This window comes from Tamandua tetradactyla, chromosome 7 (assembly GCF_023851605.1).
Source record: "Tamandua tetradactyla isolate mTamTet1 chromosome 7, mTamTet1.pri, whole genome shotgun sequence".
Classification (NCBI taxonomy): Eukaryota; Metazoa; Chordata; class Mammalia; order Pilosa; family Myrmecophagidae; genus Tamandua; species Tamandua tetradactyla.
The window spans coordinates 173813922-173835756 of record NC_135333.1 but is presented as its reverse complement, the minus strand read 5'-3'; the positions used below and the strand labels follow the sequence as shown (position 1 = coordinate 173835756).

Below are 21835 nucleotides of genomic sequence, written 5' to 3'. Positions count from 1 at the left end.
TTCTAACTTTCCCACCGTTAGTGCACTGGGCCCCGCCACTCTCCATGCTGGCGTCGTGTACTCACCTACCTCTGCTGCTAAGACACACTTTCTGACTTTCCCACCTCCTAGGAGCTGCTGTCTTTCCCTCTTGTACGGTGCAGCTTCAGTGAAAGGGGTGCCCCAGTCACCTCAGTTCCCACTCAACCCTATGTCCCACTCACCCCAAGGCGCCAGGGTGGGAGCTGCTGGAAGGGGGCTTCGGGGTTAAACGAATTGCACACATGACAGACATCACTTGAGGCTGTTGTCTGGCCAAGGAAGTGCTCTGGGGTCCTGAAACCCGCCAGGGGCCTCCTGTCTGCAGGAAGTCGGGGTGTGGGCAGGGGGTGCTCTCCTCAGAGGCACCCACCGCGGGCCGAGGGCAGGGTCTGCTGTGGCGCCTGCTCGGGGAGGGGACGCCCCCCAGGGTGTCCCCCGAGGGGCAGCAGCTGGCCCTCAGGGCAGGTCCTGTCCTCACGAGCACAGCCCTGCCCACCCGGGGCCTGGGGGGGTCTTTACAGGCTCCTCCAACTCATATACAATTAGAAATAAAACACTAGTGAAACCCCCAAAACGTGTAAGGAAGCAGGGGACGGATTTTTCTGACTCTCCCTATGATGGTCGGTATGAAAGCACACCCACGCTTATGTAACTTTTTCAAGCACAACTGCTTTTTTTCCTTAATTTTGGGTGCTCTAGGCACGTGTGTGACCCACCTACCAGGAGACCTGGCACTGCGCCTCTGAAGGGCCAAGAAGGGCCATAGAACATACTCTGGAGACCTGAACTTGTCACCCAGTGTCTGATGCATGTAATGTCCTGCTGGTCACTTCGGTTGTGGGCAATGTGACAGGGACACAGCGACAGAGCTCAGGCCCATGCACCTCCCTGCCCATGTCTCCCTTTGAGGCTGGAGGTCCTTGTGTCCCCCCTGTTCCCCCCCGTGGGGCCCCCTCTGAGGCTGAAGGTCTCGCGTCCCCCCTGTTCCCCCCCGTGGGGCCCCCTCTGAGGCTGGAGGTCCTTGTGTCCCCCCTGTGGGGCCCCCTCTGAGGCTGGAAGTCCTCATGTCCCTGCCGTGGGACCCCCTCAGAGCCTGGAGGTCCTCGCGTCCCCCCTGTTCCCCCCTGTGGGGCCCCCTCTGAGGCTGGAAGTCCTCATGTCCCTGCCGTGGGGCCCCCTCAGAGCCTGGAGGTGCTGCACCCTCGTGTCCCCCCTGTTCCCCCCATGGAGCCCCCTCAGAGCCTGGAGGTTCTGCACCCTCGTGTCCCCCCTGTTCCCCCCGTGGGGCCCCCTCAGAGCCTGGAGGTGCTGCACCCTCATGTCCCCCCTGTTCCCCCCGTGGAGCCCCCTCAGAGCCTGGAGGTGCTGCACCCTCGTGTCCCCCCTGTTCCCCCCGTGGGGCCCCCTCTGAGGCTGGAAGTCCTCGCGTCCCTGCCGTGGGGTCCCCTCAGAGCCTGGAGATGCTGCACCCTCGCGTCCCCCGTTCCCCCCGTGGGGCCCCCTCAGAGCCTGGAGGTCCTCGTGTCCCTGCCGTGGGGCCCCCTCAGAGCCTGGAGGTGCTGCACCCTTGTGTCCCCCCTGTTCCCCCCGTGGGGCCCCCTCTGAGGCTGGAAGTCCTCGCGTCCCTGCCGTGGGGTCCCCTCAGAGCCTGGAGATGCTGCACCCTCGCGTCCCCTCTGTTCCCCCCGTGGGGCCCCCTCAGAGCCTGGAGGTCCTCGCGTCCCCCCTGTTCCCCCCCGTGGGGCCCCCTCAGAGCCTGGAGGTGCTGCACTCTCGCGTCCCCCCTGTTCCCCCCGTGGAGCCCCCTCAGAGCCTGGAGGTGCTGCACTCTCGCGTCCCCCCTGTTCCCCCCGTGGAGCCCCCTCAGAGCCTGGAGGTGCTGCACCCTCGTGTCCCCCGTTCCCCCCGTGGGGCCCCCTCAGAGCCTGGAGGTGCTGCACCCTCACGTCCCCCCTGTTCCCCCCATGGAGCCCCCTCAGAGCCTGGAGGTGCTGCACCCTCGTGTCCCCCCTGTTCCCCCCGTGGGGCCCCCTCTGAGGCTGGAGGTCCTCGCGTCCCCCCGTTCCCCCCATGGGGCCCCCTCAGAGCCTGGAGGTGCTGCACCCTCATGTCCCCCCACCCGGAAGAAGGCTGCAGGCCCACTTGTGTACGGGCCTGTGTGGATGACAGCGGGCTGAGTGCCGGCCTCTGCCCTGTCCATGCATTTCAGACCCGACTGCGGGATACCAGCAGCAGACAGGGAGCGAGAGGAGCACTGGGGAGCACGTGCTGCTCCTGGAGTCACGCAGAGCTGGCTCTCCCTCCTCCCCGAAGCCAGCCCACCCCCATGCTGCCCCGGCCCCCATCCTCCCACCTGAAGGACAGCCTCCTGTGCCGTGAGAATTTCCTCCAAAGCATCAGCTTTCCCTGGGTGCCCGAGCACGGGCGGCTCACCTGGTTGGGGCCCGTCTGCGTGCACTCTGCATTCCGGTCGCAGCCACCGTTGTCCTCCAAGCACGGGTTGATCCCTAAAGCAAAAGCTCCTCATGAGACCCAAGCCCAGGGGAGGACGGCAACCTGAGCAAAGGAGCCAAGGGGAAGAAGCACTGACTTCTGGGGGCTGGGGCAGCACTGGCACAACAGCGCATGTCCACAAGTGACGGGGTAGTATGCCAGCATGTACTCACAGGTAACAGTGCGTGCACACAGGTGACAGGGCAGGACAACAGTGTGTGCACACAGGTGGAGGCGCAGGATAACAGTGCGTGCACACAGGTGACAGGTGACGGGGCAGGATGACAGCATGTGCACACAGGTGGAGGTACAGGATGACAGCACATGCCCACAGGTGACGGGGCAGGATGACAGCGCGTGCACACAGGTGACGGGGCAGGATGACAGCGCGTGCACACAGGTGGCAGGGCAGGATGACAGCGCGTGCACACAGGTGACAGGGCAAGATGACAGCGTGTGCCCACAGGTGACAGGGCAGGATGACAGCACATGCACACAGGTGACAGGGCAGGATGACAGCGCGTGCCCACAGGTGACGGGGCAGGATGACAGTGTGTGCACACAGGTGACAGGGCAGGCATGTTGGACCCCAGGCCGACTCCCCAGCACAGCAGAACCTGGGTATCACCAGGCACCAGCTTTGTTTTTTTTTTTTTTTTTTTTTTTAAAGAGAGAGGGAGGAAAGGAAGGAAAGACAGAGAAGGAAGGAAGGGAGGAAGAAAGGGAAACATTTTTAAACATTTTCTTGTTTTATTATATTTTGTTTGTTTGCTTGTTTTTACATGGGCTGGGGCCGGGAATCGAACCGGGGTCCTCCGGCACGGCAGGCAAGCACTCTTGCCCGCTGAGCCACCGCGGCCCACCCAACCAGCTTTGTTTTTAAGATGACAGGTTTGCACAGAAAAATAGGCTAACACAACAATATCAACTGAGAAATCCCCAGGTGCCCCTCCCCCAGCATACACGTATGCTCTGCACTTCCTGCAGTGAGAAATGTGTTGCTTAAATAAAAGGGAACTAATAAGAGCTTAAAAATTCCATCATCTCCATAATGTTTAATTGGAAGTACTTCTCGTTCTCCCTCCTTCCAAGGAACTTCACACACACTTCCATCACACACACCTTCGCAGCTCTGGTCACATTTCACCCCCTCCTCCTTGCCCGAGAGGCTGACCGATACTCCTGGGGCTGCAAGGCCTAATGACAGAGCCCGGGTGCCACAGGCACCCCATAAAAACCCAGGTGTCAACAGCCCAGGGGTCCTAGACTCTCTGTAACAGCCCAGGGGCCGCAGACTCTCTGTAACAGCCCAGGGGTCCTAGACACTTTGTAACAGCCCAGGGGCCGCAGACTCTCTGTAACAGCCCAGGGGTCCTAGACTCTCTGTAACAGCCCAGGTGCCATGGCACTCTGTAACAGCCCAGGGGTCCTAGACTCTCTGTAACAGCCCAGGGGCCGGGTGCTTGGCAGGCCCTTGTACGGAGGGCTGCAGTGGGACCCACCTAAGCACACGATGCCGTCCCCCGTGTAGCCCGCTTTGCACATGCACAGCCGCCTCCCTGGGGTAGTTTTCTTGCAGTCAGCCTGAGCAGAGCAGCCTCCATTGCGGGTCTCACAGGCGTTGCTCGCTGGAGAAGGGGCGACAGCACAGAGGAGGGGAGAGGGCAGAGAAATTGATGTGTTTTTACCCGGGTCACTGAGAAGTGGAAGGTTCCTAGAAATGCAATGCTATTAATTTCCCAGGTTCAGAGGAGGCAGGCAACCTTATAAACAGTTACGATTTTGGAATAGTAACTATTTAGGATACTTGGAAACCATGCTGGCAGGTGATAGGAGCCTGTGTGCCTGTTTGAGAGTCTTATCTACCCCAGAAAAAGCGTGTTGTAATCCTGATTCAATTTTGTGGTGCAGAAACTTTTGATGAATTATTATTTAAAAATTTATTTAGTTATTTTTTTCTTTGAGGATTACTGAGTGATCATTTTCAGATTTACCAGTCCTCAAGGGATAGTTTCTCACTGATGGAGTGGATGAGGTGAGGTGACCAGGATGAAATTGTGCTGGATGCTCGGATTATAAAACAATTTACAAAGATTTTCAGAGAAATGTGGTGCCAGAAGCCCAGGACCTTGAATTCTGACCAAGGCCTGCATCTGGAACCTGTGAATGTGGCCTTATTGGAAAACAGGCCTTGGCAGATGTAAAAAAGTTAAGAATTTTGAGATGAGATCATCTGTCATCCGGGTAGGACTTGAATGCAATAATGAGTATCCTTATACAAGACAGAAGAGGAGAAGGCAGAGACAAAAGAGAAGACATAGCTAGAGGAGAAGACACAGCCAAAGGTGGGGAAAACACAGCCAAAGGAGAAGACACAACCGGAGGAGGAGACACAGCCAGAGGAGGAGACACAGCCAGAGGAGACATAGCCAGAGGAGAAGTCACAGCCAGAGGAGAAGTCACAGCCAGAGGATAAGACACAGCCAGAGGAGGAAATACAGCCAGAGGAGAAGACCCAGCCAGAGGAGACACAGCCAGAGGAGACACAGCCAGAGGAGAAGTCACAGCCAGAGGAGAAGACACAGCCAGAGGAGGAAATACAGCCAGAGGAGAAGACACAGTCAGAGGAGACACAGCCAGAAGAGAAGACACAGCCAGAGGAGAAGACACAGCCAGAGGAGAAGACACAACCAGAGGAGGAGACACAGCTAGAGGAGAAGACACAGCCAGAGGAGACACAGCCAGAGGAGAAGACACAGCCAGAGGAGAAGACACAGCCAGAGGAGGAAATACAGCCAGAGGAGAAGACACAGCCAGAGGAGACACAGCCAGAAGAGAAGACACAGCCAGAGGAGAAGACACAACCAGAGGAGGAGACACAGCTAGAGGAGAAGACACAGCCAGAGGAGACACAGCCAGAGGAGAAGACACAGCCAGAGGAGACACAGCCAGAGGAGAAGACACAGCCAGAGGAGAAGACACAGCCAGAGGAGACACAGCCAGGGGAGAAGACACAGCCAGAGGAGAAGACACAGCCAGAGGAGAAGGTATGTGAAGATGGAGTCAGAGACTGGAGTGATGCAGCCTTAAGCCAGTGAATGCCTGGGACTCCCGAAGGTGGAAGAGGCTGGAAGGATTCTCCCCTAGAGTAAGTGCATGTGGGCTTGCTGGATTTGGAATTCTTCCTTCCAGAACTGGGAGAGAATAAATTTTTGTTGTCTTAAGTCACCCAGGTTGTGCCCATTGGTTACAGCAGCCACAGGAAACTAATACACGGAAGTCATACAAGCAGTAAGAGCCTGTATTCAAACCAGGCAGCCTAATGCTAAGACTGAGTTTTAACAGCCGCGTTATTCCTCCACTGTGCACAGAGAGGACACCTGATCTCAAACCCCTCTGCAAGAGAGGATTTAATGTTGACTCTACGGTGAGCTCAGGGGCCCCGAGCAGTTAAGAAACCGACCCACGACCAGCCCAAGGTCACACGGAAGTAGGGGGAAAGCTAGGCCCTCTGCTGTCCATTCCAGGGTTCCGACTCCCAGGCCGCAGTGAAGGCCCATCTAACCAGAATCTCCGGGATGCACGTGCGTCGCTGCTAAAGTTCTCCAGGGGCTCCCGGTTGAGGTCAAGTCTGTGACCCATACACAGCTCCGAGAAGAGGGCAGGTGCAACTGCCCCACCCATTGCCGAACCAGCCCCGCTCCGAGGTGAGCAGCGGCTTTCACAGCCGGCTGCCCTGCTATGGCCAATCCACCGTCAGCGGCCGGCAGCAGCTGCAGGGGCCCGTTCCGTCTGTGGGGACACAAACCTGCAACAGCCTGAGCAAACCTGGCCGCCCTGCTCCTGCAAACCCCGCGCCTTGCCTGTGCAGAAGGTCCCGTTCCCCTGGAATCCTGCCGCACATTTGCATGAGGCTGTGCCGCTGGGATCGAGAAGGCAGCTGCGAAAAGAAAGAACAGATGGTGTGTGTAGAGAATACACAGCACAACCCCCACCAAAGGACTGAGTTCCCTTCCACTCCCGCCTCCCCACATCCCAGCCCCTGCTCCCAGACGTCAGGCCTAAGGCTCGTTCCTGCATGACCCCTACAACTGCAGAAATTTATCTGGCAAATTGCACAGTGTGTGCGTGTAGGTGCTGACCAGGGAATAAGGAGGGTGCCTGACAATCTTGAGAGCTTCCACGTCTCAGAGCTGTGCTTCCTGCATTATTTAGTACAGGCTACCCAATACCCAATATCCCTAAGATATTAGTATTTCCACTTACAGGAAGAAACTGGGGCTTAGAGGGATTAAGTAATGGATTCAAGGTCATGCGGTTAGTGACAACGGCCCAAGGCTGACTTTGAATTCGGACCTAGCCCAGCTCCTGGGCTCTTAATCACCCCACTAAGCCCCTTGGGAGTCTGGAATGCCCACTTGCGCTTGGCTGTGAGTCGGGACCCAGGGTTAAGGAAAGGTGGCCCATGAGGGCGCCGTCTGCCTCAGGGAAAGTGCCCCATGGCTTAAGCTGGGGGTCACAGTGGGCACTTTTGCCAGGAGCCAGGTAACTCAGGTGGCAGCTTGCTGAAAAGGTCGGATGTGACGTCTGGTGGCCTCGTCAGAGATACTTTCAGTCTTGTGCTTCAAAATTTACCCTGAAGTGTCATGAACAGTAAGGTTGGGGCTTGGGAGGAAATCCCCTTGGCATTGTCCCCAGAGAGGCCCAGAGGGTACCTACTTGGCGCTGGTGTGGCACGTCCCATTGCAGCTGTCTGCTGTAATTTCTGAAAAAGAGAACCAGTCGCCGAGTCAGCCCTCTGCTCCTACACCCTACATGAGAACTTTCTTTCAGTGCTTGGTGCTGCAAAAAGATTTACTTCTCTGAAGTGGCCGTGTGTGTCATGTGAAGCATGTAATTGAACATGTAAATCCTTCTTTACACTGGCTGCCAGGACGCATAGGGAGCTCACAGCTCAGGGACTACTGATGAGTGTCTCCTGTGTGCCAGGCCCTGTGCAAGGCAGTGAGACACAGAGGGAGCCATGCGGGGCTCTGCCCTGGCGTGGGGCCGTAACGACCGGGTCATTGGTGTGCACCCTTCCTGAGGCTTAATTCTCCTCTTATTTTTGTTTTCCATGTTTCTTATTCTTTCTCGTTTTTCTATAATTTATCATGGAGTGAAATAAACAAGCAACATATAACTATAAATAATATAACAAGCTTTCTTTTCTTTTGGTACATGCAAAAACACCTATAGTGTGGCACGCAATAGGTATCCGACATCTATTTCTTGAATTAATTTCTAAATTTCCTGGACATAGCATAGATTATCGTTCTAGGACGCCCTACTAACAAATATTTCCTGTCCAGGAAGATCCAGGAAGAAGTTGTTAAAGCTGGAGCGTCCTCTTTCTAAGCCGCTCTACTGTGCCTGCAGTTGCCCAAATCAAAACCCCGTGTCACCCTTGACCCCTCCCTCTCCCTTTCCTCCAGCGCCCAGTGTGCCGTGGATTCCACTGCAGCTGGCAACCAAATGCCCTTATTTTCACTGCCACAGTCATGCCACTAATTTAGTTCAGACTTTCATCAATTGTCTCCTGAAAACTGCTACCGTCTCCAAACTGACCCCTGCCCCTTCTCTTGCAGGACATGTGGCTCCCCCGAGCACCACACCCCTACAAGAACCTAAGAGATGGTCAGAGGCCATGGCGCCCGCCCTGGGGTTTACCCAGCACATCTTCCCACCTGCGCCACCCACTGCTCCCTGTCCCCAATCTGCACCCTCTGAATCCCGGCATTTGATGTCTGGCCTGGACTGTCTCCCTGGCTTGGCCCATTCAGACTTCAATTTTCCAGGCAACGCCCAATTCTGCATTCCTTTAGTTTCAGCATCCCCTGGAGACCTGGGCCAGGGTGCTCCTGACAACCCCTCATCGCCAAGCCTCCTGGGCTGGTGGAGACATGTGATATCTCCCTGCCCCGTCCCAGGAGAGGGGGCATCTCCGATCCCTCCTCCAGGGTTTTACCTCCAACCCAGTGTCAGAAGATCTTTCTAAAATGCAAATATCATCATATTCCTCCCCAATTTAAAGCCCTTTAAAGACTTTCTGCTGGCTTTGGGAGAAGGCCCGTCCCCTTAACCTCTCCTGATTCGTCTCTCAGCCACAACTATTTCTCACTCAGTTTCCCTCTTTGCCCCTACACACTCATTCTCAAATCCGCTCGTTCTCTAAATGTCAGGAGCTTTCTCATTTCTGTGCTACACATGTGCGACCTCCTGCTTGAAGTTCTGCCACTCATCGCTCTCCCACGAAGCACGTTAAGAAACATCAACACAACATGGTGCGGTGGAGGGAAACATAATGGTCAGACCCTGTCGACAGGGGAATGAACTGGTATAACCTCTGCAAGACCTACTGGGAGTGAGCAGCAGAACCTTCTCCCACAGCGCCAACTCCTGATCAGAAATTCCACCCCCAGGAGTTTAACCAAGCAAAAAGATATACATATATATACATATATATATGAGAGCTGTTCATTGCAGCATTGTTTATGATATCAAGAAATTGGCTAAAAAAGCATGATACAATCATAATGGAATATTATGTTGAAATTAAAAGTAATCACAATGTTTATCTATATTTACTCACATGGAAAGCTATCCACGATATATTAAGGTGTGGAAGAAGTAGATTACAAAATGACATTTAAAGTGTGGTCCTGTACACACGTGTTCATTTGCACAGAAAAGAGTTGGAAGCCATCACACAATACTAATGGCATCCATTTCCATCTTAGGAGTATGGGTACTTTTCATTTTCTTCTTTCTAATTTTCTTTACTTTACAGATTTTTTGCTGCAAGTAGGAATTACTTTCCTGGCCAGAAGTAGCAACAGAGGTGCTATTTCTACTTTAGAAAGAAAAGGAATACAGCTGCTGAGCACTGATGCTAAGCACAGGCCATCGTGCTGTGGGCTTCTCTTACCACTGTCACACTTCACTCCTCGCCAGCCAACGTCGCATTCACAGGAGCCGTCACCCAGGGGTCCTTCGCTGCATCTCCCATGGATGCAGGAACACGCTAAGTGGACAGATGCCCGCAAATCATCAGATTTTGTCTGTGCTCAGCAACTCATTATCATTTACTATTAGGTTCCCATCGCTGCACGTATGGCTTCAACCTGATTTCTGAGAATTGGTGTCTCTGATGGAGGGTGGGGAGGAGGTGCAGAGAAGAGGGGCCCTGCCATGCTGGAGGGTGGGAACGGGGTGCAGAGAAGAGGAGCCCTGCCAGACTGGAGGTTGGGAAGGGGGTAAACAGAGAAGAGGGGCTCTGCTAGGCTGGAGGGTGGGAAGGGGGCGCAGAGAAGAGGGGTCCTGCCTGGCTGGAGGGCGGGAAGGGGGCACAGAGAAGAGGGGTCCTGCCTGGCTGGAGGGTGGGAAGGGGGCGCAGAGAAGAGGGGTCCTGCCAGACTGGAGGTTGGGAAGGGGGTAAACAGAGAAGAGGGGCTCTGCTAGGCTGGGGTGAGCTGCGAACCAGGGCATGTTTCAACAGAGCAGCTGAGACCACGGTTTGGGGCTGGGCAGCAGGCTGGTCCAGCAGCATAAGAATGTCCTCAGCAAAGGGCATCTGAGGATTGAGGGGTTTGGGGACCCTTGGGACGCAGCTGTGTCCGTCCTCCGGAATGGAGGTTTATGGAGCCTGGCCGGTGCTGCCCTTCTTGCGAGCACAGCAATGCTGCCGGGCATGTTTGTAATTGTGTCACGGCAGGTCCTGGCCTCCCTGAGAGTGGGGGGCAGTGGAGGAGGATTCTCCAGAGCAGCAGCTCAGCCTGGGGGATCCCGGACCCGTGACTGTTGCCATGAGTCCCAGGTGAGGCGCTCCTGCCCATGTGCCAGCGGGTCATTCTCCCACTTGGCACGGGTGGCACTCTGTCTGGCAAGGTCAAGTGTGCGGTTCCCGTGGCAGATGCAGCGGCGCTTTGCCCGCCCGCCGTGGCCTCGCGATGCCCCCTCCCCGCCAGCCCGCTCGCAGGGGTGTGTCCCGGGCACGAGGGGTCAGGGCGGGGCGGGGCCCTGGAGCAGACAGAGCTGTTGTTCTCTAAAAGCAACTCCAAGCCTGCGGCTGGCAGGTGGTGCCTCAACAGAGCCTTTTTACACAAAGGCCTGCATGAGTGAAGCGCGGGCTTGGGGTCAAGCGAGTGTGCATTCGACTCTCTGTTCTGCCTCCCATCAGGTGTGACTGTCGTGTGTTTGTGTGTGTGTGTGCACGCATGTGTGCCATTTAACCACTTTGCCTTAAACTCCTCATCTGTAAACTGGAGATAGCAGTGCCCACAAGTGCAAGACTCCTGTGCAGATGAAACGAGGTAAGTGTGCAAAACTGCTCTTCAGATGACGAAGCCATGCCCGAGGCTGGAGGTATGAGCACAGGGAGGGGCGCTCGGGCACTCTTGTGTGCCAGCGCTGGGGTCGTCTGTGGGCGGGCGAGGGCTGGGTGGGGGTCCGGGGGGGGGCGGCTGAGAGGCCAGAGCCCCTGGTCCAGCCCCTCCCAGGGGTGGGTGCCCGTACCCCTGCCTCCAGGAGCTGGGGGCCCACCTTGGTCGCAGTGGATGCCGTAGCTGCCCTGGACACATTCCTCGCATGCGGTGCCGCGGAAGCCCTTCCCGCACTCACACACGCCTGTGCCGTTCACGCCATCCAGGCAGATGCCGTTTCCCAGGCAGACGTTCCCTGGCACCCCCGGGCAGGGCTGGCATTGGGCACCGAAGAAGCCAGCACAGCACTCCTGCGTCTGCAAGGCAAGGTCAGAGCTGGTCGCCTGGTCCAGGACAAGGACCAAGGACAAGCGACTTCAGGGGTGCTGCAGGCGGGGCAGAGGCCCTGCAGGGCGGTGACAAAAGAGAAGGGAGGCACAGAGACCAAGGAGGGCTGCAGGCTGGGGAGGGTGCTGGCGGGAGTCACCCTGCAGCCAAGGCTGTTCCCAGACCTGGCCTGGGTGGCTGCTGTGGGTGCTGCAGCGCCGGAGCCTCTGCGGGAGGTGGGGGTGCCTCAAAATCCCATCTCTGGGCAGCCCTGCAGGTCGGCTGCTCGCCTTTGGCTGGCCTTGGTCCTGAGCATCAAGACGTGAAATCTCTGCAGCCTCCAGGCCTTCCCACCCTGGTGCTGCCCAGAGGGCGGGCTTACGTCTACCCCTCCGGGAAGGGGCAGGATCCAAACCTGTGAAGACCTGCCCCATGGATTCCAAAGCATGGGTCCAGAGATGCGGAGCCTGGGCCCCGTTTCCTCAGTGGCCAGGCCCTCCCCACTCTTTCCTTAGGGATCCGACCAATTCCTCAGTCTCTTTTCGACAGGCCCTGCCGGGAGCAGGGTCCTCTTGGGTCCTGAGCCTCTGGGGCTGCAGTCTCTGCCCCTCTCCGGCCTCACAGGGTGGATGCGTGTTTTGTGACTGCCTCTACTACTCCAAATGGCAAGGGCAGTGAAGACAAAGGGGAGGAAGAGGTGCTGGTAGAGACAACCCACCCCATGGACTCTGAGAAGTGAGATGCTGGTCATTTTCCCCAGAGGGCTGCGGTAACAAGGACAGCTGAGCCGCAGTACTCACTGTCACGGTTCTCACACACTTTGACTGGCATCCGAAGAACAGGGATCGCTTTCCCATGAAATAAATGGTATAGATACATTTCCTCCTTGGTGCATTCTAGGAAATAGTATGAGTATTAGTTTTCTAGTAAGAAAAGCTTTCTGACCCCTAAAAGCAGGCCCTGTAGGTGACACACTGACTGGGGGAGGGAGGCTGGCAGCTTCCTGAGCTGGAAACACGGCGTACAGTGGGGCTGCCAGAGTGCCAGCGGTTACACCAGGTGTTCATGCCGGACAGTCATGCACTGTAAGAAGAACTTTTCCCTAAAAGATGAACCCACATTAGGAAGAATTGTAGAGTAAGCCAGATTAAAATTTCCTTCAGCGTTGTAAATAGATTGATCTAAGCCTTAGTTTCTATTTATTTTAATTAATATCCTGCCTTGTCCAAAAAAGTATTTAAGGCTACTTACAAAGACCTACAATGTACAACAGTAAATTAAAATTTAAGTGAGAGACAGCATTCATTATAAACATGATATTATTATCACACTGTAGGAGAAGCAGGACTGTTTATTTTTTGAAATGGTTGCAGCATTATCAGAAGCATTTTTATGAAAAATAGGTACAAATACCTACATAGATCAGTGATTAATTCAAAGCCACGGCTACTCCGCCCATGCCCACAACCTGTTTCCTTAAAGAAGGTTAGCTGTCACTTTATTCAAGGAAGTCAACAGGCAGAACTCATCCAAGCGGGGTATGGGTAAGTGAGAAACCCCTTTCTGTGCTGTGGGTTGATTTAATAGGATCCCCCATTTCTGTTTATTTATTACTTAAATTTTGCCTTGGCGCCCCCCAAAATGGATTCAAGACTGTTTTCAAAGATTCATACAATATAAGAAGGAAAATCAAATTAAAACCAAGTGAAGACAAAAAACAAATGTTGAAGAGGCTGTGGAGAAACAGGAACCCTTGCGCATTGCTGGTGGAATGTAAAATGGCGTGGCGAGTATGGGTAAACCATTTGGTTGGTCCCCAAAAAGTTAAATACAGAAGTTCCATATGACCCAGCAACTCCTCTCCTAAGTACATATTCAACATATGCACTTATACACGAATAGTTATAAAAGCATTATTCATAATAGCCCAAAGGTGGAAACCCCCAAACATCTATCAACAGAAGAATGGATAAACAAAGTGTGATATATATGTACAAGGGACTATTACTCAGTCATTGAAAGGGATGAAATACTGAAACACCCTACAAATTGTATTAACCTGGAAAACATTATGCAAATTGAAAGAAGGCGGTCAGACAAGATCACATATTGTATGATTTCATTTATATGAAATATAACAGAACAGGCAAATTCATAGAAGCAGAAAGCTGATTAGTGGTTGCCAGGGAACGGAGGCAGAGAGGAAAGAGAGTGGTTACTTAGTGGGTGCACCTTGCTCTTCTGGGGTGACGAAAGGTAAAACTAGAGAGAGAGGGTGGTTGTGCAACATTATGAATGTACTAAATGCAGCGGATGGCAGACTTTAAAGTAGTAATTGTATATCATATGAATTTTAAATCAATTAAGAAAACCAAACAAGTGAAAGAATTAGGGAAGTGAAGATGATATATATGCGAGATGCGCTTCTAATTTGGATTTTCCTTGGACATAGAAATGATTTTATCAGAGGAGACAGATACTTACGAGTGGTTTAGTTCCAGGCGGGCAGATGGGCTGCTGGGGACACTTCCCACACTTCCCCTTGATAAAACACAGAGGCAAAGAGAATATTTCAAGATGGTTTTAGGGCAAAATCAGATTGCAGCTATTTTCCAGCCCTTGGAGCTAGAAGTTTCGGGATGTGGAAATCAGAAAGCTATTTGGGAAGATGGTCTGGTCAACCCTTCCATGTTCTTTGCAGCAGAGACTTCAGCCGCCTGGGGTCTTGGATGTTGCGCATTGCTTTCCTCCAGAACACTCTCCTGACTCGAATATCCCTTTAAAGGCTTCAAGCGAGTAAGTCTTATCTCATTCAAATCCTAATTACTTTAACAACGCTCAGTTATTGAAAACCTACTACTTAGCAGATTGAGCCAGATTCAGAGACCAGGCAGACGTGTTAGACAGTGTCCAGCCGAGGGAAGCAGAGAGGAGACGTCCCCTGGGGATAACTGACAAGGTTACGAGACAGAGAGGCACCAGGTAAGAATGACAGAAACTCCTAAGTGTGACCTTTCCTAAGGCAGGAGGAGCCCAGTGTGTCTCATTCTGGACAGAACCATGTGGCCCCACAGAGCTCCGGTTCTGCGCTCGGCTGCGTCTGAGCCCCTCCCCTGCCGCTTGCTAGCTGTGTGAGCAGGGGACTCCTCACGTCTGTGTGCCTCTGTTTCCCCAAATGTAAAACGGGGAAAGTAATAATATTTATTCCATAGGGTATTGTGAGGGTTACATGGGTTAATGCATGTAAAATGCTTAGAGCAGCCCCTGGAACATAATAAGTGCCCAGTAAATGTCAGTGATTATTTTTATTCCTGAAAGATCTTATGCCATTCCCTGGACTATAGGGAAGGCCCTAATGAAGTTCAGATATCATTTGTTGATTATTTTCTTGGTTATAAAACCTATCACAATATCTTAGGACTGATTAAAAAAAACTTTATTGTTTCCTTCTATAATTTTCTACATGGAAAACGAGAATAAACTAGATGCTATTTTCTTTTGGACAATTTTTCCTCTGTGAGGAATTTGCCACGTGGCCCTCCTTTGTCTAAGTCCTGGCACCACTGGCCATGTTTTCTAGCTTTTATTTTTGTATTTTTAAAGTTTTCCTCTTTGCTCTAAGGGGCTTACTTTTGTTGGGATGTGAACAAGAAAGAGCGCTTGCGGTGCAGTTCATGTCGGCTCCTTAAGTCACATCAGCTGGATGATGAGCGTGCAGGACCTTCCTGGAGCTCATCGAGGGGTGGGGGGCGAAGATGCTGAGCCACTCATGGGCCCCCCTCCCCACGCCACTTTGGGTCTCGACCTGTCGGCTTACGTGTCTCTCTGCTGCTACCTTCCCTTCTCCCCTCTTTGTCTGGCTAATCTCTGCTTATCCTCCTGCAGCCCCTGGAGAGCTATGCCTCAGTCTCTAGGCTGGTGATGCATTTCCCTCTTGTGCCCTCTCCCACATAACACCTGTCCGCCAACATCAGTGGTTCTGGTGATTATAGAAAGAGCCCGCCCTGTCCCACGGACTGGAATGCAAAGCCTGCATTACTGCGTCCTACAGAACATTTCCAAATGTCCCTTCCTAGAAGACAGGCCTGGCCAACGGTTGCCATGGCTGCCGGGAATAGCCCGCCTTCCCTCAGAGGCAGGCCGTGGCTTCAGAGTCCTGCTCCAGATGGCCCTCAGGCACTGTCCCCAGGCTCTCGGGACGCAACCTATTGCTCTAGGTCTGAGCCCAGCGAGGGCAGTGGCTATTCTCAGTCACCACTGGGCAGCCACAGCCTGGGACGCTCCATGGCAAATTGGGGACGCTTATGTTTTCTGACCTGCATCGAGCCGCCCTAATAGAAGAGTCTTATACCTCAAAGTCACAGACAAGTCAGCACTCCTTCGGTGCATTGTTGGCCCTGATGCCACTCACCGGTAAAATAATAGTGTTGTTGCTATCACATCTGTTCTTCTGAATTTCCAGAACTTTCCCCAAGCCATGGATCACTCCCTTGTCAGTGGCAACATTGGTGTAGTTTATTGGAACCTCGTTTACGTAGATCTGTGAATGGGAGGACAAGCATGAATTTTAATTGGAGCTTTTTTTTTTAAACATGGGCAGGCACCAGGAATTGAACCTGGGTCCTCTGGCATGGCAGGCCAGCATTCTTGCCTGCTGAGCCACCATGGCCCACCCTTTAATTGGAACCTTTTTAAGGGAAGCTGGAGCAGAGGGGTACCAGAGGACATGGGTGCAGCATAGCCTGCCAGCGTCCACCTGGGAGGTAGCATGGCGAAGTGGGAAGACCTTGGGGAGAGGACTCTGACCATCAGCTGTGTGCCCTTAGGCCAGGGGCGGCCTCGGGAGCCTCAATTTCTGGATTGGTAAAGGGAAGGGGTTGTTCTCGAGAAGCTCTTAGGCTTTTGCACATCCCTAAAATTAGCTGGCCATGAGTCCTTGAAAACCACAGAATCACGGTCAGCATGCTGAGCCCAGAGCGCCCACGTGCACTGTGCTGGGGACCCTACGGGCACCACGCCTTCCAGAGCCAGCCCTCGGGGAGTGAAGCCTGTGGCCCTCCCAGCACAGCCCACTTCGTGGGTAATGTGCAAGCACCGAGTAATGGTTATATAAGAACAACAATCACCGGCACTTGTTCATGTTTCCTGGTGTGATGAGACCATCATTTGCTGGAGCGAGGGTGCCCCGGCTTCCCGGGGCCCTGGAGTGGTGATGGGTTTGGCTCCTGCTTCGCCTGGCGCATGCCTGGGCATCAGAGGCGCAGGGCTAAGTCCACCTCTGACCGCTGCCAGCTCGGATTCATCTCTGAGTTGTAATTGATTTTGTTTGCAACAGATATTTGTAAATTATTTCGAGACAATTAAGTGATTGATTATTGCAAGATCAGCGAAGCTATTAATTCATTCATTAATACGATTAATATAACTAACACAACTTTTAAAAACTGGGACTATGCGTGCATGTGCAGCTTAGCAGCGCTGAGGCAAATGAGGATGGAGGCTCTTTATGGCCTAGACAGATGCCATATTAGTATCCAGTAAGCGTTTAAGTGAAAGACACTTCAACACTTATTGCTGCAACGCACCTCACTGCAGCAATATTAAAATGACTCTACAAAGGGTGTAAGTTTGAACTTCCATGGACGTGTAATTCTCTTATGATTTGCTTGGAGTCAGGTGAATTCACACTCAACGCTGGACTAAATCGTGGGTGAGGCCCACAGGACATCTCAGGACATGTCTAGACTTGAAAAGCAGAAGACTGACTGGTGGTGTCAGACGGTGAGTGTAACATGAATTTTCGAGAATTTTAAGATGCTGAGCTGTTTTCAGACACCAAAATAGCAGAACTTCTGATGCTGTCATACTATTGATTTGGCATTAAAAAAAAAATCTGAGTCATTTTCATCATGAGATGTACCCAGAGAATTAGAGGGTGCATTAAAATGCTGAATTAAATATAAGCCTTCTCCTTAAGATAGCATTTTTCTACACCTCCATTTCCTAAGAGAAAGAAAACGAGTATGGACAAAAGCAGAACCTCTATTGTAAGAATAATTCTTGCTCTAGATCAAAGAATTTCTAAACAAATGGAAAATGAACATGGCATTATTGAAATGAGTTAAACTAACTCTGCATATGACTATCCGTCACTACATGGTGAAACAAAAGAAGACATAGATAAAAAAACAAAAATGGAAGCTTTGTATCAATAAAAATATTTCCATTCCTGGAAAATAAGACAGTGTGTTTAAAAGGATTTCCTCACAGTTAGAACACAACAGGGGATTATTTGTAGGAGTTAGATGAAAATATTTGGCATTAGTTTATTCCCCAGTGTTCTAGTTTGCTAGCTGCCGGAATGCAACACACCAGAGACGGATTGGCTTTTAATAAAAGGGGATTTATTTTGTTGGTTCTTCAGAGGAAAGGCAGCTAACTTTCCACTGAGGTTCTTTCTTACATGGAAGGCACAGGATAGTCTCTGCTGGTCTTCTCTCCAGGCCTCTGGGTTCCAACAACTTTCCCCGGGGTGACTTCTTTCTGCATCTCCAAAGGCCTGGGCTGAGCTGCAAGTGCTGAGATGAGGAATGCTGAGCTGCTTAGCAGTGCTACATTGCAATCTCCCATTTAAGCACCAGCCATTTAAGTCAAACGTTACTCACTGCAGCAGACACGCCTCCTAGCCGACTGCAGATGTAATTAGCAACAGATGAGGTTCACGTACCATTGGCTTATGGCAGCAACAAGAATAGGTATGCTCACCTGGCCAAGTTGACAACTGAATCTAACTAACACACCCAGGTAAAGAGGAGTCAAAAAAATTATTTTCCCTGGGCAGGTTAAAAAAAAAAAACAGAAGCTACATAAAAATTCACTTGTGATTCAATAATGACACAGCCAGAAGAAACTGTTCTTAAGATTGCACTTTTAGAAGTGGATCAAATAATAGTATTATGACAATTTTCTTTGATTAAACTTTCTTCATTTTGGTATGATACTTGGTTGATCTCGATTTGTTTTTATTTCTTAGCTTTGTGGAAGTTTGTCGGAGAGTCACATTGTGGGTTTCCTGTTGAATATCCAGAGATCAATAGTTTCACTTGGCAATTCTGGGGTGGGGTTTGGGAGCTCTAGCACCCATCCCTGTGGCTGCAGCGATGGTGGTGTTAATTCCTTCCGCTGCCTGGTCCTCGGCCTGCTGTTAGTTCCTGCGCCCTGAAGCCAAAGCCTGGGAGTTGGTGGGCGCTTTGGCTCTCATCCCTCTTGGGGGCCGTGTGGGGGCCGCGTGGCAGGCGCCTGCTGACACGGGGGTTCAAATGCCTAAGCCACAGGCTACCCTGAGCACCTGGGGCTGGTGGAGTCGGGGCCGCCTGGGCTAGTCCTTAGTTTACGGAGAACTAGGCACGCGTCTTCAGCTTAGCATGCACTTGTGGGACTACTCCAGCAGGGACGTGATGGCGCGCGGTATGTGCTGAGTGACAGGAGGCCCACCTGGTCATCGTGGAGCAAGAAGCCCAGGCGGTAGGAGGAGCCCAGCATGGTCTCCCGGTGCATGCCGTTGTGCAGGTCATTCTTCAGCAGTGTCTCCTCCAGGACCACGTGGTAGCGGAGCACGTCCTCCTCCTGCGGGCACAGGGAGCACCTCAACCCCATGCCCTCCTCCTGTGGGCACAGGGAGAACCTCAACCCCACGCCCTCCTCCTGCGGGCACAGGGAGCACCTCAACCCCACGCCCATCTTCTGCAGGGCACAGGGAGCACCTCAACCCCATGCCCTCCTCCTGCGGGCACAGGGAGAACCTCAACCCCACGCCCTCCTCCTGCGGGCACAGGGAGCACCTCAACCCCACGCCCTCCTCCTGCGGGCACAGGGAGCACCTCAACCCCACGCCCATCTTCTGCAGGTACAGGGAGAACCTCAACCCCACGCCCATCTTCTGCAGGGCACAGGGAGCACCTCAACCCCATGCCCTCTTCCTGCAGGTACAGGGAGAACCTCAACCCCACGCCCTCCTCCTGCGGGCACAGGGAGAACCTCAACCCCATGCCCTCTTCCTGCAGGTACAGGGAGCACCTCAACCCCACGCCCATCTTCTGCAGGGCACAGGGAGCATCTCAACCCCATGCCCTCTTCCTGCAGGTACAGGGAGCACCTCAACCCCATGCCCTCTTCCTGCAGGTACAGGGAGCACCTCAACTCCACGCCCTCCTCCTGCAGGTACAGGGAGCACCTCAAACCCACGCCCTCCTCCTGCAGGCACAGGGAGCACCTCAACCCCACGCCCATCTTCTGCAGGGCACAGGGAGCACCTCAACCCCATGCCCTCTTCCTGCAGGTACAGGGAGCACCTCAACCCCACGCCCTCTTCCTGCAGGTACAGGGAGCACCTCAACCCCACGCCCTCCTCCTGCCAAGCACAGGGAGCACCTCAACCTGCTAGCCATATCCCGGCTCCTGCAGAACTCCCGGTACCCGGGGCCTGCCTGGGGAAGCAGCTGGTTGAGCTCAGCTCTGGCCAGCACATCAAGACCCAGCAGACGGTAAATACCTGAGTGAGCTGGGAAACACTTCACCTTGGGGACCTACATTTTCCCAGTAGGATGGTCAAGAACTTGTGGGTGACTCTAAACCCCAAATGGAGGTGTGAGAGGTTGGGGAGGACTTTTAAGGATGATTTCTTTGGGGAAAGTTGCTGATGAGCAGCTTTCATCTGCGCAGTGATGAGGGAAGGATGGATGGGGCGTTTCAAAGCGCTCCATCAGTGTCCCTGCACATGGGGTGCCGGGCTGTGGCCTGAGTCAGGCCCGAGAAATCTCATGTGCCGGTGCCTCTTGGCAGGCTGCCCCAACACGAAGAGGGGAGAGACCCCGGCCCTGGGCTCGGCCATGCTGCCGCGTTGGTTGGGGACGGGAGAGCATGGGTTTCCTGCGGACCAGCTGGGCAGGCACATCTGGGAGAACTGGGGCCCTCGGTCTCATCCAGATGGTGTCCTGAAAGGGCTGTCAGGCTCCCAGAGGAGAAGCTGGACAAGGCGCTGGCATTCGTGGGGTCTAAGCAGGGCCGTTGACCCTGCGAATACCAGGGCCTAACACTGCGGGACTGCAGTGCAGCCACACAGGTGGAGGGAAGGCAGGTCAGAGGCCGCCCCTGAAGGGTGGATCTCCAAAGAGCCCAGGAACGTGCCTGAGAAAAACAGCGAGAGGGAGGGAGGGGGAGAGCTCAGGCCCGGGACTGCAGCGCCATTCACGACGGTAAGGATCGGCCGCTGACCTCCTCTCCTGACCACCATCCCGCCTTCCCCACAGCGAGCCCTGAACTGCAGGTGTCGGTGCCGGGGAGGGGAAGGGGGCTTTGGAGGGTAAAGTCTCGGCTCTCAGCTCCAGGGGGTGGGGGGCAGCCAGTGGGGTGGGGGCGACCAGCACCTTCCTCCTCTGCAGGGTGGAGGCGCAGGAGGGGCAGGGGCTGGAGGGGCACAGGGGCCGCCGCTGGCTCCTTCGCTTCTGTCGGCCCCCTCCCCCTCCCCAGCCCATGCCTTGTGGACCTGCCCTCTCCTGCCCCGGCCGCCCGGAGACCACAGCACCAGAGGGCAACGCTGGGACCGCAGGGACGTGTCCCGGTGCAGGGACGTGTCCCGGTGCAGGGACAGCACGGCTGGGCTGCGCCCCCTCCTCGGAAACCTGAATAATTGAATCCTCTTCCCCTTGCCCTCCGCTTCGGGCAGTCTACCCCATGAACTCTCTCCATTTCACTCTGCAGTTATACAACTCTACCCAGTCAACACTTCTTAATGTCACATTTCTCCGGAACAGCTGGTGGCGTCTGTCTCCTGAGGAAGCCTGGCTGATTCAAGGACCAACCCCCTTCTCCAGCTTCCTGCCTGCAAATAAGCCCCAGAGTGCAGCAGCCAGGGAAGAAGATTCAACTCGGTTAAATACAAATGTCGATGGCTGCAAGGAGCTGGTTCCTTTCTCCACTTCGTGTGATCCGAGTTTGTGACTTAAGTGGCTAGAGGGCTTCTGCGGGAAGCAGCGGGCAGTGGGCTGGCTGCGTTTTGGTGCAGGGGCAGGGAGAGGTGCCCCTGCTCATCAGGCTTGAGGGTGCACAGGTAGCCGCCCCAGGGGGTCTGGGATTGCGGCCACCCCACAGGCCCGGCCGGGTTTCGGCAGCGTGTCCACCCTCCTCGGGGGAGAACTAATTGGGGAATTAGGACACAGCCCCTTGAGAGGACAAGCCATTAGCCCCGCGGCACCTGGTGGGACTAAAGGGGCAGGAGAGAGGGCAGCGGGAGCCAGGGCAGCCCCCAGGGAGGTGGGCGCGGCCCTTCGGATAGAGCAAGGACCCCGAGTGAACAAGCCGGTGGTCTGCGGTCTTTAGGGGGATCGCTCACGACGGGGGTTCTGCAGAGGTGGGTGGAGGCTCGGTGGTCCCGAGCTAGTGGGCTGCGGCCGCGGGAATGCGGGGTCTGCCCCGGGGACAGGGCAGTTTTAGGGAAGCCTGGGATGGCGCGGGCGCTGCGCGGGGCGCTGGGCACC

The 21835-nt window shown here is 54.1% G+C and overlaps 1 protein-coding gene across 3 annotated transcripts in view; it reads right to left on the bottom strand.

Moving 5' to 3' along the window:
- The window catches only part of STAB2 (stabilin 2), a 168062-nt gene that overhangs the window by 41684 nt on the left and 104543 nt on the right, over nt 1-21835 (bottom strand). For 2 of the 3 annotated variants that reach the window (XM_077111830.1, XM_077111831.1), the window contains exons 34-43: nt 18795-18926; nt 15712-15840; nt 13785-13841; nt 12101-12196; nt 11095-11290; nt 9482-9577; nt 7234-7279; nt 6378-6454; nt 4017-4142; nt 2455-2528 (exon numbers count right to left, since the gene is read on the bottom strand). In XM_077111830.1, the coding sequence (XP_076967945.1) occupies nt 2455-2528; nt 4017-4142; nt 6378-6454; nt 7234-7279; nt 9482-9577; nt 11095-11290; nt 12101-12196; nt 13785-13841; nt 15712-15840; nt 18795-18926 (1029 nt within the window). The remainder of the gene's footprint in view (nt 1-2454; nt 2529-4016; nt 4143-6377; nt 6455-7233; nt 7280-9481; nt 9578-11094; nt 11291-12100; nt 12197-13784; nt 13842-15711; nt 15841-18794; nt 18927-21835) is intronic. The other variant, XM_077111832.1, reaches the window with a different exon arrangement.